General features: G+C 43.1%; 1 protein-coding gene across 1 annotated transcript in view; it reads right to left on the bottom strand.

Annotated features, from left to right (window-relative positions):
- Positions 1–16,005, bottom strand: part of SLC6A5 (solute carrier family 6 member 5) — a 53,645-nt gene that overhangs the window by 14,450 nt on the left and 23,190 nt on the right. The window contains exons 10-13 of the mRNA XM_065404387.1: positions 13,523–13,647; positions 4,852–4,964; positions 4,423–4,554; positions 3,153–3,252 (exon numbers count right to left, since the gene is read on the bottom strand). Of these exons, the coding sequence (XP_065260459.1) occupies positions 3,153–3,252; positions 4,423–4,554; positions 4,852–4,964; positions 13,523–13,647 (470 nt within the window). The remainder of the gene's footprint in view (positions 1–3,152; positions 3,253–4,422; positions 4,555–4,851; positions 4,965–13,522; positions 13,648–16,005) is intronic.

Genomic DNA, 16,005 nt, shown 5'->3' with positions numbered 1-16,005 from the left:
ATCATTTTTTTAATTAGCCTAATGAGTGCTGTAGATACTGCTCTCAGCAAAGTATTGAGATGTTTAAAACTTTAGGAGCTTAAAGTTGGGCATCCCAAAATTGTAACACCCCAAAATTAAAGGCCTCTATTGAAAATGTGGGCCTAAGTGACTTGCCCATGGTCACAGTGGAGCCTTAGAAATACACAAGCCTTTTCCTCCCACACACTATTGCTAACACTGGCACAGCAACCATGAGAGCACTAGTATAGACACAGTGTCAGCATCCCAAGGATGCTTTTACCACAGTGCTGTTGCAAACCTGCTATGATCAAGTGTACACAATATGGTGCTAAGAACACCAACAGCCACCTGCAGCCCAGGCTGCACTAGTGCTCCCTCTGTTGCCACAACTCTCAGAGCCGGCGCAAGGCATAAGCAGACTAAGCAATTGCTTAGGGCCCTGAGCAGCTCCAGGGAGCCCCTTATTTGATTGTTTTTAGTATGTTTTGTGTGCAGGGGGGCCCCCAAAATATTCCTGCTTAAGACCGCCAATGGCTAGCACTACCTGTGACAACTGCTGCAGCTATACTAACGTTAGTAATGGTGAAAAACTGTTCAGAAAAGACAGCCAGACACAGCCAGGAAGTCTGTAGTAGAGCCAGCAATAAAACCCTGGTCCTGACCCTCAGTTCTGTGCTTTTCCCACACAACCCTCCGATAGCCCATGAGGCTGCTGCTTTACTAGAATTTGTTCTTTTTTCTGTTAGATTCCTTTTATGTGTTTCCATAAAAATAAAATCCACCACAAAGTGGCAATACAAATCTTATAAACAGGCCTCACTGTTGAGTTTCTCAAGAGAAATCACATGGGAACTCAATTCATCTTCAAATAAGTCAAACAGGGGAATGCAATGAAAGAGTCCTGTCATTTTAATGCTTTCTTTTGGCACAGAGCAATATGCAATCACTTCACTTCGTAAACAACATCTGGCACTGTGTTTTGCGCTGTTTTAGCACCTATTGCCAACAGCTCAGCCAAAAAAAAAAAAAGTGTTCAGCTATTCCCCCACATTCCACTATTTTAACTACCATGCTGTTGGAGAAGGGCAAAGGTAAAAGCTGCTCATCTCTTCTGCCTCAAATTATAAACATCTCTTTATAATGCTCACCCTGTTTGACTCTGGGTTATTTAGCACTCAACTCTTCCCTTGGACTTAGATGGATGCATCAGTGGTTTCCATTCACTTCAACAGGAGCGGACTTCAATGGGAACTGCTCATGAGCAGCCAAGGACAAAAACTTAACTCCGAAAAATATTTGGCCCCTTTCAAAATTAGGAGATAATTAAGAGTGGTGAAGAGAGAGGAACTGATGTGTTGTAACATGTCTGGAAAAAGAGTGCAGGGTGCTCTCTATCAATATGAAATGTGGAAATGTATAATAGTTTGCACATGTAATGCATTGCTATTTTATCTGAGGATCTGCATGTGCTTTACAAATGTTAGTTGAGTCTCACCACATCCCAAAGGGGCAGAGAAGTATTACTGTTGCCTTTCCACATGTAAGCTGAGGCAGCTCGTCTAGGAGCCAGGAGCAGAAACCAGGCATCCCGCCACCACTGCCGTCACCCCTCTCTCCTCCCCCATGATCTGTCCTTTAGATTTCACTTCAGGAAATCTTGCCAAGCTTCAGATCTGAGTACCTTTTGGATAGTTATTTGGATGCCAAGCTGGTAACCATTACCAATATTATCTGGTATTTTTGTTCTACCCAAGTGTGTTGATTATTATAAATTCTGAATCATCTCTAATTAAAATACATAACTGTTGTGGACATGGGAGCAAAGAGCATTTTGATCAAACAAAATCCAGCAGCCTGAAGCTCTCCTTTAACATTTCACATTGTTTAGCTGGGTAACATTTCCTGTTCATTGGGCTAACTTCTGCCCTAACTTACCCCTACGCAAACCCACTCCACCCGGGTCTGTGAACTCAGAGAATTCAGCTCTACACATTTTAATAAGGTAACGAGATTTATATACTCAGAGTCAGAGGCACAGACTGATGGCAAAGGCTAACTTTAATCCCTGCCATGCCCATCCCTCAACGACACTACCACCATTTAAACTAGCATGCTGTTGTAGAAGATAATAGGTAAAACTGGCTCAATAGCCCCAGTTATACCACTTTTGCCCCAATCTCTCCTTCTTTTCACATCCTTTACATAACTTTCACCCCTCAGCAACAAGTGGGCATTCTACAGTAACCACAAGGTCAATGTGCTTTGAAATGAGATCAGCTTTGAGCAATTCATTTACAGATGGACCCAAGTGTCTATGCACATCACATTGCAGGAGCAGGGCCTAAAAATGAAACATTGTGTGTGCCCAAGGGTTTCTCTTCACTAGAAAATTAGAGGATTATTTACTACCAACTGATATAACATTAGATACAATTCATCCCTGTCTGCACTGACTGCAGAACTGTGCTTCTCATCATGACCCCTCAATATCATGTTCTAACACAACTGCATTTTCTAATGAAGACACGTCACCAAGTGTCTCCAGGAGAATGTTAAGATTGAAGGCAGGGATTGTCTTTTGCAAAGGGAGAGCTTCGCATTTCCTTGTACCATTGTTGGACAGTGCCTCTTTCCAAGAATGGGTCTCCTGAAAGTGTCACTCCTAAACAGTTTTTAGGGCCAGGAACCTCAGCTGGTATAAACTGATGTAGCTTCATTAACATCAAGAGAACTACACTGACTTACACCAGCTGAGGATATTACCCATTGTTTAATTTATTGCATATTTTAAACAACTTCTCAGTATTCATCCAATACGATTGGATAAATGTATAATAACGATAATCATAATTAACCACTTGCTGAAATGACCAGCACACTGTTTGTGCTATAGAAATAGTAATCACCTGAATATATAAGTTTAGAGAATTGCTCTGGTAAGGAAGCATCACTGAATCATTCATTTAAAATAATGTTTCTGAACCTCTTTTCTCTTGTTTTCTAATATTGCATTGCACTGCTGAGGAGATTCAAAGCTAAACTTTCATGCGCTGCCACTTCCTTTATTTCTTATTTCGTCATGTACCGTAAACATCCCTTTCGCCATATCCATCTCTAAATGCTATCCAACAACAATACTGATTTCTTACCATATATATATGAAATCCCAACAAGCTCAAAGATGGCAATGATGACAAGAGAGTAAGAAGCTGCATAAGTGTCCACAAGCTGTAACATGTACAGTCCACCCTAAAGTTAAAAAAAGGCAATTACCTATGGCACACATATGCTATATATTGTATCTGTCTACTATGTACTATTCCCACCCTCTGCATAGCATAAAGTGTGGACCAATGGAATAAAGAGCTTTTCACCTCTAATTTGCTGGTTTGAATCCATCCCAAGGTCAGTAATGCCAGAAGTAGTTAGCAGCTTTTCAGTGGCTTATGTGAAATGCGTGGGTGGGTGTGTTCTCAGTTCACCTCCCAGTTGATAGGGATCCATATTGCAAAATATCACCACAACTGGCACCCTCTTTCTTGGCAATCTCAACAGACAGGGCAAGGAATGTAACACACACACACACACACGAAGCCCAGCAAGGGCTGAGGCATACCGGGGTGGCAGGGTGAGGAAGCTTCCACAACTGGTATCCATTCTGCATCTGTCCTATGTCTATTGCTGCCTTACAGCACCTTTCATCAGCAGCAAATTCTTTTTTAAGGTAAAATTTTTATTTAAATATATTTACACACACACACACATACACACACACACACACCCCCTATGGCCTGAGGTACTGCAGCAGCCCAGCATGTACTGGTTGTATGCTGAATACACTACAGAACAATTTAGATTTCTTTCCAAAATTTGATTGGAACTATTTTTGTATCCCTCCACCTGTAAGGAAAGGTGCTTTAGGCTATGTCACAATGCCAGTATAGCTATGTCATTCAGGGGTATAAAGGTGTGTTAGGCCTGTCTAACATAGCTGTGCCAGCACAAGTCCCTAGAGTAGACTCAGCTATACCAGCAAAACCATGCTTTTACCAGTAAAGCTTGGTTCATTTGTGGGGGTGGGTTTTACTATATCAGTACAAAACTGTGCTTTGTAGATGTAGCTGTGTCCACATTAGGAGCACTTTGCTGGCATAGTATACTAGTATTCCTATACTGGTAAAGTGCTCCCAGTGTAGACATGGCCTTAGTACCCATGAGTCCCAGTTTATAGGGCATAGAAGGAGACAACCTCTGAAAAGAATCTTAAAACAAAATTAACAGTTCTTAAAATTCAGTATCTCTGGCTATTCCAGAGTCAGGAGGCATGGGCTCCATTGGGAAACTGGGACATAACCATTATCCCATGGGAGAGAGGAATCGAAGGACAAGTCACAGTGGTGCTCAAAGACAATATTTTACCTGAGTGATCATAGGAAATCCCATGATGAAAAAGGAAATGCAGCAAACAAGAGTGAACAGTGGTTTGTGGGTTCGCAAGTACTTGGGAAACTCATCTGAAACGGAGGTCACAATCGTCTCAATAGTGGCAAACTGGGATCACAGAAAAACAAAACATTAATAATAATCTAGCCTTTATACAAAATATGCTATGATGGAGAAATAGACTACACGATAAATTCATTGTGTACATGATTGTGCTTAGCACCTATTATTTTAAACATTAACTATGAAAATTCAAAGCTTCCCTATGAATTAAGTATTATTGTCCTCAGTTCATTTCTCTCTTCTCAAAGAGGTTTAGTAACAGACCACATAGCAAGTAGTATGTAACATGATCCTAAAGACAGAAGTGGTGGAGCAAGAAGAAAGTTGAAAAAAGCAGTTTACCATAGTGTCCAATCCAAGAGTTAGAAGCATCAAAAAGAATATTATAGCCCAGAACGGAGAGAGAGGAAGCCTGGTTAAGGCTTCAGGATAAACCACAAAGGCAATGCCAGGACCTAGAAATGACAAAAAAAGGAAATGATTGTGGTATCTTGAGTGACAACGATTATTTTTAGGAAGGAAAATATCAGGGAGCTAGAAAGATCTAAGTTTCAGGAAACAATACAATGCTACTTTGTTCTAGTTTACAATTAAGGCCCAGACTCTGCTTCCCTTAGTCCATGGTGTGAAGTCTTACCTATTGCAATGTAAGTGTAGCAGAATTTGGCCCTGGGTGGTTACTATTCTATTGCTTTCGTGTCCTATTCTTGAATAACGGATTTCAGCATACGTTATATATAATATACAGTACATAATTTTCAAGTTGCAGGATGTTTAACCTGGATATTACAGCACTTCAGACAAATTTAGTTTCAAATCAGACAAAATCAGACCAGGGAAGTTCAGTTGTAACTTTCTTTCATAATCTGGAATTAATTTCCCATCATCAACAATCTCCAGACAGGGGGAGAGTGCATATACCATGGGCCAGATTCTAAGAGAGATTGTCTTATGGTCTATACTACTTCTCACATTTGCCTGGGCTTCTGCAGATGCAGCTGGAAACAAGGAGTGGAAACAGGGAGGAAAACCAACACCATGTGACTAGCCACTTCTTTGAGGACCATACGAGCACTCTGCAGATAACAGTTTGGGAACTGCTGCACTAGAAGCCATGCTGTTGGCAGGGAGATGGACTACCTGCTCTTTTCCATCTCTAACACCTATGATTACATGTCCCTTATGCTGTCAGTTCTTTCTCCAAGCTTGCAGCCATATTCCATACTTCAGTTTGGCAAATGTTTCATCAGTTCCAGTATAATTTTAACAGCACACCTTGAAATTATTTCTGGAGGCTGCAGTATCATTTGTTTGAATCAGGATAGCGCTTAAAATAAAAAGATTGATTAATGGAAGCATTAATCCTAAAAACACTGGTATTTCCCATTATATATGGGGTTTTAGGAAGACAAAGTAAAAGAATAAGAAAGAGAGGGAGCATGGAATCATCACATGAGAATGGGTGAGACAGCATGTAAAAGAGAATGTGAGCGCTCAGAAGACTGAACACAAGAGAATGAATACATGAGAGATACAAGATGGAAATATACAACAACAGAACTCAGCAGAACTCAGAATCTTTACCCCTTAAGGGATTCAGCTGTTACACAAATGCTCTGTCTTTACATAGATAAATGGTTAAGAGAAAAGGTGCCAGTGGATAATGTGCAAATTATTTCAGCTCAAAAATGACAGCTGTAGGAAACATTTTGAGCAGCATACAGTATTTCATTTTTTCAAGACACTTTGTGGACCAGGTCTTTTCTTTCCCGGACAAATGTATGGAAGACAAAAACCAATATATTTTCCTTGGTGAGCCAAAATCTCATGCCTTTGGTTTATACTGGGCCATCTTGCTTTTTTGAGATACTTCAGTGCCACTAAGGAGCTCTATTTGAGTTCACATCAGATAAGTTCCGCTGTCGCTATGCTGTGGATGCTGGTTTTATTTGCTCTGTAGTAATGAACCATCTAAGCCACTCAAAAACAGAATCAGCAGTTGTTTAGATGCTCAACTCTGTAGCTGAGAGGTACACAATTGGAAATTTAATTTTATACATTTCATGGGTTACAAGAAAAGAATCTGCCCTAGTATGTTTGAAGGGATCATTCTTCACCAGTGTTTTCTTTTTTCACCTTCAAGGGCCATACAGAATAAAGCATGCATCTATGTTTCCTAGTAAAGCTGATGGAAATGATGTTGCCTGTTTTTGGATACTTGGGATGGAGCTACATTCCCATGCATGTGTTTTCAACAGCTTCTCTTAGAGATACTTGTCATCTGTAACCTTCAAACCCAACAAGTACAAAACGGGTTATTTTAACATGCTCTGTTGCTTGGTTGATTTGGAGTTCACTGCTTTTTCAGACTCAGAGGAGCACCCTCTGAGATTATCACTCATACGCGCATAACCCATGACAAATCCTGTTTCCAATGTTTTTTTACCGGGGTGGGGGAGGGAAGTTGCTTTCAAGCTATCATTATACAAGGATTGTCAGAAGTAGATGCACAGTACAGCAAGCATGTAAGATTGCATATGATAAAACTGCTATTACCGTCCTGTCACAGGAAGACAGGCAAAATGACTTATAGTTTAAACAAATTTAACACAGTTTCCACTTGCTTGGCCAGGAGAAGACCATCATTGGCTCATCCAGTAGAGTATCTGTCTATGAAATACAAGGGTCCAAGTTTGGATCCCAGATTTGTTAATAATGCAGGATGAACATACAGCAAGTCCAGCCATGAGATGGGACTGCACTAAAGGTTGTCTGACAAACATAACAGAGGAGACATTGAAGGCTGAATTAATTTAAGTTGACTTCCCAAATAGCACGTCACCTATTTCTTGCTAGGGAGAAGAGGTAGAGTTGACCTGCTAATGTGCTGTACAATTCTCCTCTCACTCACTTGAGTTGTTGCTTCTGTAGTGTAGTAAGCAATCCATTCCATGATTGGTTATTCCAGGCTAGAACATAAACAGATTCTACATGGTAGAACTCTGTCTCAAACAAGCTAGTTTTTCGAGATGCAAGCTAACAAACCCAGGAGCTACCATGTGTATGCAAGCCCAGCATCCTAAAAATAAAGAATTACCTATTGGTTTACTATATCCTAACTGCACCTCTTATGTCTCAGGAGAAACTTTAGAGTCCAGCTGATTATGCTTCCAACACTACATACTACCACTTCTAGTCTATGGAACAGCAATATACAGAATGAACCAATAAGAGTGTCTCTTTCTTTCATCACCTTGTTCCTTCCATTACAATTTTTTTTTTAATTGTAGCAGCATCGATCATATAAAAATATCACTGCTCTGGGAAAACACATGCTTCAGTGAAAGACTGGTGAATGGAACAGGAAATGCTTCTATCCACGTCACTGGCAATATTCCCCATAAGTATGATAGGATAGTTGAATGTTACAGCTTATGCTACCTATGCTCCATTTGAATCCTGCAGCTCTACCAAATGACCCAGGGCACTGAATGGAAATTCACGCTCATTAACACCTACTCCGGAAAGAGCGCTCAGTAACTGCAAACATTACCATTCTTCTTGATTTCTGTGTTCCATTCAACTCACTAATGCAGCCTTTGAATCAAGATGCTCATCGGTTACCTTAGACCCTGTTCTGAGTTTTGAACTGCTGGATTTATCCACACCATAAAGCTGTCAGAAAAATAGCTTAATGTATACACATTAATGCAGCCAGAGAAACATCTTCATGCCCAGGAGCCATGAGTATGTGACATTCACTTTTTGAACTCTTCAGTCCTCCTTATGTTAGGAGCCTCTTTGTATTCTGTGCTGTTCTCCCTCCTTCTCTTATGACTCACTGAGGCTGTTCTTCATTTTCCTCCTGTTCTTGGAAAGGATTGTATGTGTGCTAAAGGTTAATCTGACTTAATGTGATACGCTTTTAGCATTCCCACATGTACACAAAAAGATCAGTGATGGTTGCATATTTATTTTTAATCTGCAGCTTGTGTGCTCATACACACCAATTGTGGCAAACTCATCTTGTCTTTCCATTTGAAATGCTCCAAAGGACTAGTAGTTTTGGCTTAGGAGTCACAGTGCTGTGCCCGATGTTATTTAAGAGCTCTCTTCTGCTCTGGACATCATCCCTTCCCTTTGTCATTTTCATCAGACCATTACTTGTTGCCAGTAGTCATTAAGTAGTACAGCAAATAAGTCAAAAATGCTTCAGTGCAATGTCATACTCAAACCACAGCAGCCATATCCAGTCAAATGTAGTAAGCAAATAATAAAAATATCTATTTCAAAAGTAACCCAAAGACCAGCGCCTCTGTTGGGAATATGGAAATTAATATGGAAATATGGAAATTAATGAATGTCACAAATGGAAAAGTAACATTCCCTAACTGGAAGTGGATGCAGAGGGGGAAAAACAGATCATTAGTACACCAGTCACAGAAATACACAACAGTACCTTCCATTCAAATGAAACTGGAAAGAAACAAAAAGGACCATTAAGCTTCACTGCATGAGAAGGATGTCACACATACTCCAGCATATATCCAGGAGAAAGACATACCAAAATCGTGGGCCCTTGATGTGAAAGAGAACAGCATTCAAAGCTCATGAGATTATAACCAAGGATGGTCACTAGCTACAATCCCCCTGGTTTCAGCTGCCTTCATTAAATATAAAGGCAGCGCACCGTTCCCCAGATGCTGTTGTCCATTATTATTTGTATTGTGATAGTGCTTACAGGCTCTAATCAGCATCGGGGTCCCATTGTCCTAGGCAAACATATAATGGAAAGATGGACCAGGTAGAAAACCAACAAACTTCTACTCTGTTGATATATATGTTAGTATTTGAATAAAGCTGTAATCCTTGAATTCCAAAGCTAAATATCCCTCAGGCTAGGTCTACACTTCAGCGGGGGTCCGACCTAAGATACGCAACTTCAGCTACGTGAATACCATAGCTGAAGTTGCGTATTTTAGGTCGGCTTACCTAGCGGTGAGGACGCGGGAAAGTCGACCGCTGCCGCGCTGCCGCCGACTCCGCTGCCGCCTCCTGCCGAGGTGGATTTCCGGAGTCGACTGCAGAGCGATCAGGGATCGATTTTACCGCGTCTTCACCAGACGCGGTAAGTCGATCCCCGATAAACCGATTGCTACCCGCCTAACAAAGCCTCAGATTGTGGGACATGCAACATCTTATCGAAAAAATGCTTCAGTTCTCTCTTTTTGTAACTTCTGCAATATGCACCGGAGCTCCTAGGGAAAAGCACTCTTTGCTGTCTAGACATAGTACATTGCAAAATGTGTCTCATCATGTTGTATGTGGTTACAAAATAGATTAGTGAATTGGGTTGCTTTAGGTAGGGATACTGAATGAGCCTAATGAATAGTTTTACTGAATGTTGCAACCACTGACTTATATACAGTGTTGTAGCTGTGTCAGTCCCAGGATATTAGAGAGACAAGCTGGGTGAGGTAATATCTTCTATTGGACCAACTTCCATTGGTGAGAGTTACACAGAGCTCTTCCTCGGTTCTGGGAAAGGTACTCAGAGTGGCACAGCTAAATACAAGAGGATCACTTTGAATAGTCCCTTAGTTTATTGTAAATAGTTAGCATGTATTCTATCTGTTCAACCTTATATTTAGGGCAAGGTAGGAAATGGTAGAGATGATCCCCAGAGGGGTGGGAGGATAGGTGCAATATATGAATCAGAAAGGGGAATGGTTTGTGACTCTCGACCTGTGGGTCAAATCAGCCATTTAGAAGAAGTGACCAACTGTGATATAACTGTGGAAGATGGCCCGTTCTTAGGGAATCTAGGTTTCTTTCTCAGAAGTTCAGTCAGTCTCTGGATTGATAGTGAACTGGGTGAGACCACTGAGCTGCCTATGACTTGCTGTGTGTTCTTCTTGTCACAGGTAGGTAGATGCCAATAGATTGCAAGGTTGCTCAAAGATTCTAGGGAAAGTAGAGGGACACATTCCTGTCATGTAGAATATCCAGTAAAGAATGTTGAGATTTTGGTATCTCTCCCAGTGGAAACTCTAGGACCTCCGCAATCCTTTTCATGAGATCCTGAAAGGTCTTGAAATCATCCATGTAGGATGGCGGGAGGGAAAGGATAACAGCCTTGTCTAGTGAAGAGGACGATTTGTGAGAAGGTGGAGTCTCCTCCTCTGCACCTAGCTGTTGCTCTTCTGGGGGTCCTTCCGGTGGAAGGTGACCTGTTACTGGTGGCATTGTTCTTACTGGGCCCTCTGCATGAGATCATGCTGTAGAACTGGTCACCATATGGGGCCCAAAAGTTCCAATGAGCCCACTGTTATGGGACACAAGGAAAAAGGGACAAGACCCCGTGTTTGCTCTTGGCAGGGTTGCTGGGTCATTTGTTTGCCAGGGATGGGGGGGGGCTCTTCCTCAGGATGTACCTCAGGGAGGGAGGCTGGAAGGGCAAGGTGTTGGAATCCAGAGGTCAGTGGTGGAGCAAGAGGTGTCAGTACAGGGGGTTTTATCAATACTGGAGGCTAGTGAGGGACCAGTAAACACATCAGTACCAGCGGTCGAGCCTTCGGAGAAGGTTGTGCTAAGACAAGTGGATAAGTCAGTACTTGGAAATCCCTCATGGTGTCCCTTGACAGATAGTGTTCAGTAGGCCCATGGGGGGGGAGGGCAGTGACCACATCATACCAGTGGTCAACCCTTCATAGAAGTATGTGGAAGGACTGGAGCCTGTCAGCTTCAAAAAGGGTAAGTCAGTACCGGCGGACAGTCCTTCTTGGTAGCCCTCAACAGAGGGGATTCTGGCTTTTCCAGGATGCAGAGGTCTTTGTGAGAAAAGATCCTGGACAGTACTGGTGAATCTGGATGCTATTTCTCAGGAATCAGCACATCAGGCAGTATCATGGATGGTTCCGTGCACATTCTACTGTGGCCTGAAGAAGACACCATTGTCAATGGCTTCGAGGCCTTGGTCTTGGAGGACTCCTTAAGCTTAGAAGTCTCGGATTCTGGTACTGATACCAATGCCACTTGAGATTGCTTACTGGAAGGTTTCTTGATATGCAGCATGCTCTTCTTAGGTGGACCCAAGGTCTCAGTACCAGAGGAGGTAGAAGCCTCAGCGTACCCATACCAGGATGCAAGGTTTCCTTTTTCCCCAGGTTGAGAGGATGACTTCCCTGTCTTCCTTCTTGGAGAATGGGGTCTCTTCCTTTTGGATAGTCTGGAAAACTCTGAAGGGCTCCCAAGGTTTGTGCTTAACATAGCTAGAGCTGGGACAGTCACCGGAGCATTCTTAACAGCTCAGGCAAAAGTTTTGGGGATAAAGGGGTGGCCCTTGAACCATGCAGGCCACAGCTACCAAGGGCCAAGGTGAAACTGAGGCCCCACCCAGGCAAAAAAAGAATGGGGGGAAGAAGTCCCACCAAAAGCACAAAAGTTGTGCTAAATAAGAAAAAGGAAACGAGAAAGCTGTATAGCTACCAAGTGGACACTGCAACACTCCCTCTCAAGCCACAGGCAATTGAGAAGAAACTGGAGCAGCGACGCATCCATCCCTCCCTATATATCCTTGTTCTGAAGCAAGATGATCCATAAAGTGCAGGTGAAGACCCACAGAAACTGCTGACAAAAATCTCTGATCAGAAATGTACAGGCACATGCACATCCTGATGTGGAGCACCCACAGGCACAGTAAGTTGAAGGAGAATAGCATTTATCCCTCTGTGAGGCTATTATAAGATCCTCTCAGCTTCTTTTCTCTGTCCTGGCCAATAAAGCTCTTACCCTCTTACCTCCCATCCCATACACAATCACAGACAAAGCACCAATTCACCTGTCACTTGTACTCACTCCATATTCACACACACACACACACACACACACACACACACACACACACACACACACACACACCTCTGTCAATCCAATCCATACCACTTCCAATTTATGACCACCCCACTCCATTAGCCAGCGCTGCTCACAAACCTCTCCCTGGTTCCACATTTCAGAACCTCATGTTCCCAGTTTCTGAACTGACCCCTAGCTTAAAGCCCCCCTCCCTCACATCTCACCACCAAATCAGCAACCCCTTTTAACTGTTACTGTATCTGGGAAGTGCTTAACATGCACCACATCAACACAAGTCCCAGACCCTGGAAATAAAATCTCTAAAAAGCAAGCCAGGTGATTGAAGGATGCATATTTGTAATATCACCTGGAGAAAAACCCCTCTGCTAGGCAGCTTTCCCTACTTTCCTGCTTCCTGGGTTGTAAGCAGCCAATTTGAGCTGCTGCAGGAAGCCAACAGAGCTCTCCTTCATCCCCTTAGGACTCCCCTGCCCCCGCCCCCCCCCCCCCCCCACACACACACACCAACCTCACAGGAGAGGAGTAGGGAGCGGAAAGAGTCCAGCAGCTCTGCTCCTTCCTTGCTCCTCCCTTCCTGTGATCAATGGGATGGCTACTTGGGCCTCCCTCCCTGCAACATCCATCCTGGGAAGGGAGAGAGGGGACCCTGTTGCAGCCCTCCCAAGCATCAAGGGTGAGGAACCCCAGCAGCTACAGGAGGAGAAGTGGTGAAACCGCAGGGAAAGGGTGCAGAATTGACAGAGGGAGGAGGCAAATGTGCAAGTGATGCTAGACACCCTGCCCCCCCCCATACACACACTTTCTTCAATCTACTTTAAGCACTGGGTCTGGGGGAGCAGAAGCAGCAGCAGTGGGGGACAGACTGTGTCTGCTTAGAGTATATATAAATTTCTGTAGGCTAATCTGAATTAGTCCTGCCGGGGGCCTGAAACCCACAGTCTTGCTTTGTTCTGCTGCCTATACTGCAAGAGGTCCTGGTATGGCAACTGGACTCCTCCAGCTCACACTGCAGCCATGCTCCCCTATTCCAACTGATGCATATTTGCAGTGCAATAACAATACAGTTAAAGACAGATCATTGAATACATTCATACACATTTCGGAAGCCATTCTAAGTGGGGGGGGGGGAATACTGTACCTTGGTCTGCCACATCTTCAATATCTACTTTGAGTTCATTTGCCATGAAGCCAATAACTGAAAAGATGACAAAGCCTGCAAATATACTTGTGGCGCTGTTGGTGCATGTGACTATCAATGTGTCCCTGAGGAGAAAAAGACATGTGCCAGCTTGCTTTAATATGTAAAAGAGCTTTGTAGACAGTAGATGTGCTTTAAGTAACAAACGTGCACAAGCAATAAGAATAATGAAAAAGATACTTCCCACCCAACCACACATCAACCCCTTTTTCAAGGGAATGTAGTGCTGGTGAAAGATGTCAGGCTGACCTGGAGTCTTTGGATGAGCAGTAGCCGCAAGAAGCAGCAGTACAAGATTCCCTGCACTCAGGGCCGGCTCCAGGCACCAGCTGAGCAAGCTGGTGCTTGGGGCGGCAGATTGTTCGAGGCGGCATTCTGCCCAATCCTAGGGCGGCACGGCCACTTTTTTTTTTTTTTTGTTCCGCTCCGGCCTCCCTGTAGGGGGTGGCAGCGCAGAGAACCAGAGCGCCCTGCAGGGCAGTCCTCTTCCTTCCCTCCCCGCCGACCGGAGCGGAGCTCTCGCGGCAGGCGGCAGCGCAGCGGGAGGGGCTGCGTGGCAGCGCCCCTGCTGTAGCCCTGGCCGCCCCCTTCTCTCTCTCTCCCGCCTGCTCCCTCCCCCTCCCCACCCCCCAGCCGGTCCCCCTGCACCCGCGCTCCGGCCGCGCTGAAGGTTTTTTTTGTTTGGTTAGGTTTTTTTTTGCTTGGGGCGGCCAAAAAGCCAGAGCCGGCCCTGCCTGCACTGACTCACCAATGTAACTCATCAATGTTCTGGAGAGAGCTTCTCAAGGGCTAAGCAGGATGTTCAGTTCTCTTGCCCTTTCAGTCTTTGCCTCTTCTGTTGAAACTGCCTGATAAAGCTATGATGAATTGTGATGGTGGGGATTTTATTGTTTGTGATGTGGATACCTGTCCAACAGATTTTGTGTAGGTCGCCAAACAGCCATGACTTTCAGTCACTGTTTGTCTTTGCTGAATTTAAACCAGACATCTCAATGTGAAGCTTTCCATATCCTGTATCATTCTCCCAACCCCCTACATCTAGTCCCTCTTTCAAGTACTTTCGGATACAGTGTTCATTATCTTTTCAGAGTTGTGAGGAGCAGCCTCAGGAGATGTGTGTGCCCGAGTAGTGGGCTTTATTCTTTAAGCATGTGTGACTTTATAAAGGAATCCATAATGATCCCCCTTCAGAGTTCTCACATCCTGGCTAAGATGTCTATTCTGCCATTAATACAGTGTCAGACTCCCACTTCGAACTCTATGAATAAAGAAGCCCCTGGTCAAAAATTCAGACCCTGGAAAAAAGTTTTTCCAAGTTGGCATTGAATTGCTCACAGTCTCACTGCCATTTACTCATTAGACCCAAAAAGAAAAGCGATGTAGAAAGCGGTCAAGATCCACACTGAGCTGACAGCATCCTGGAGTCCCTAATGGAGCATCCGTTAAATAAGATAATACAATACACGATCATTCTTCAGTTCTGCTGAAGGTAGATAAGGTTCTGTTTGGAAGGAGATCACTGTGTGCTAATCTCATTCCAAAGGAAGGGTTTTGGCTGGGACAAGCCTCAAAAGGAGTGTGAGAGAGAAAGTAGGAAGCATTATCCATTGTTTCAGTTAAATGGACATGATCAAAGAGTTTTTGTAACACATACCCTAAATTTTGGGCCTAAGTGGATTTAAGCAAGACAGTTATAAATGGTTTCATGAAGTTTAAAAAAGAAATGTAAGTAAAATAATTTTTAAAAAATAATTTCCCTTTGCCATACTAGAATGAACCAATTGGAAAACAAAACTGATTATATAAAGAGAAAAACTGACATGCCTTATTTTACCATCCAAGCTGTGTGAAATGTAAAATTAAACCAATAGGTGAAAAAGCACTAAGCTTCTTACATTTCTTTCAGCTTTAATACTATGAGATTTATTAATAACCTAAGAATTTTTTCCAGTTTTTTTTTTAAACTTAGTAGTGTACCTTTAATTCTGAAGTTCAGCAAACATTTTCCAAATACATTAAGCCATTAGCTAATTAATACGCTAAGCCACCAGAACAGGAACATGACATCTTTTGTTTTCGCACCTGCATGTTTTCCTTATGTTTTGGAGCACTGTTTTTCCACGGTTAGAGGAGTCCAGACAGCACTAATAAACCCAAGACGTGGGCCCAAGATTTTTAAAAAACAAAACCTAAAATTAGAACTCAGAGGGTGCTGTTGAGCCCTCAGCTCTTTTGAAAAATCAGGCCACATATTTAGGTGCCTAATTAAGAATTTAGGAGACTAATTTTTTTTAAAATCTTGGTCCAGGGACTTAAAAAGATACACAGAAACATACTTACCGGGTTGGTAAGTAGTGCCAAAAAGGGACTAGATGCTTCACAGACATTAAGCATAAGGTCCTCGCCCTAACAAGCTTACAATC

The sequence above is a fragment of the Emys orbicularis genome, chromosome 4 (assembly GCF_028017835.1).
Source record: "Emys orbicularis isolate rEmyOrb1 chromosome 4, rEmyOrb1.hap1, whole genome shotgun sequence".
NCBI lineage: Eukaryota > Metazoa > Chordata > Testudines > Emydidae > Emys > Emys orbicularis.
The sequence above is the reverse complement of the archived record's forward strand: the minus strand, read 5'-3'. Positions and strand labels throughout refer to the sequence as shown.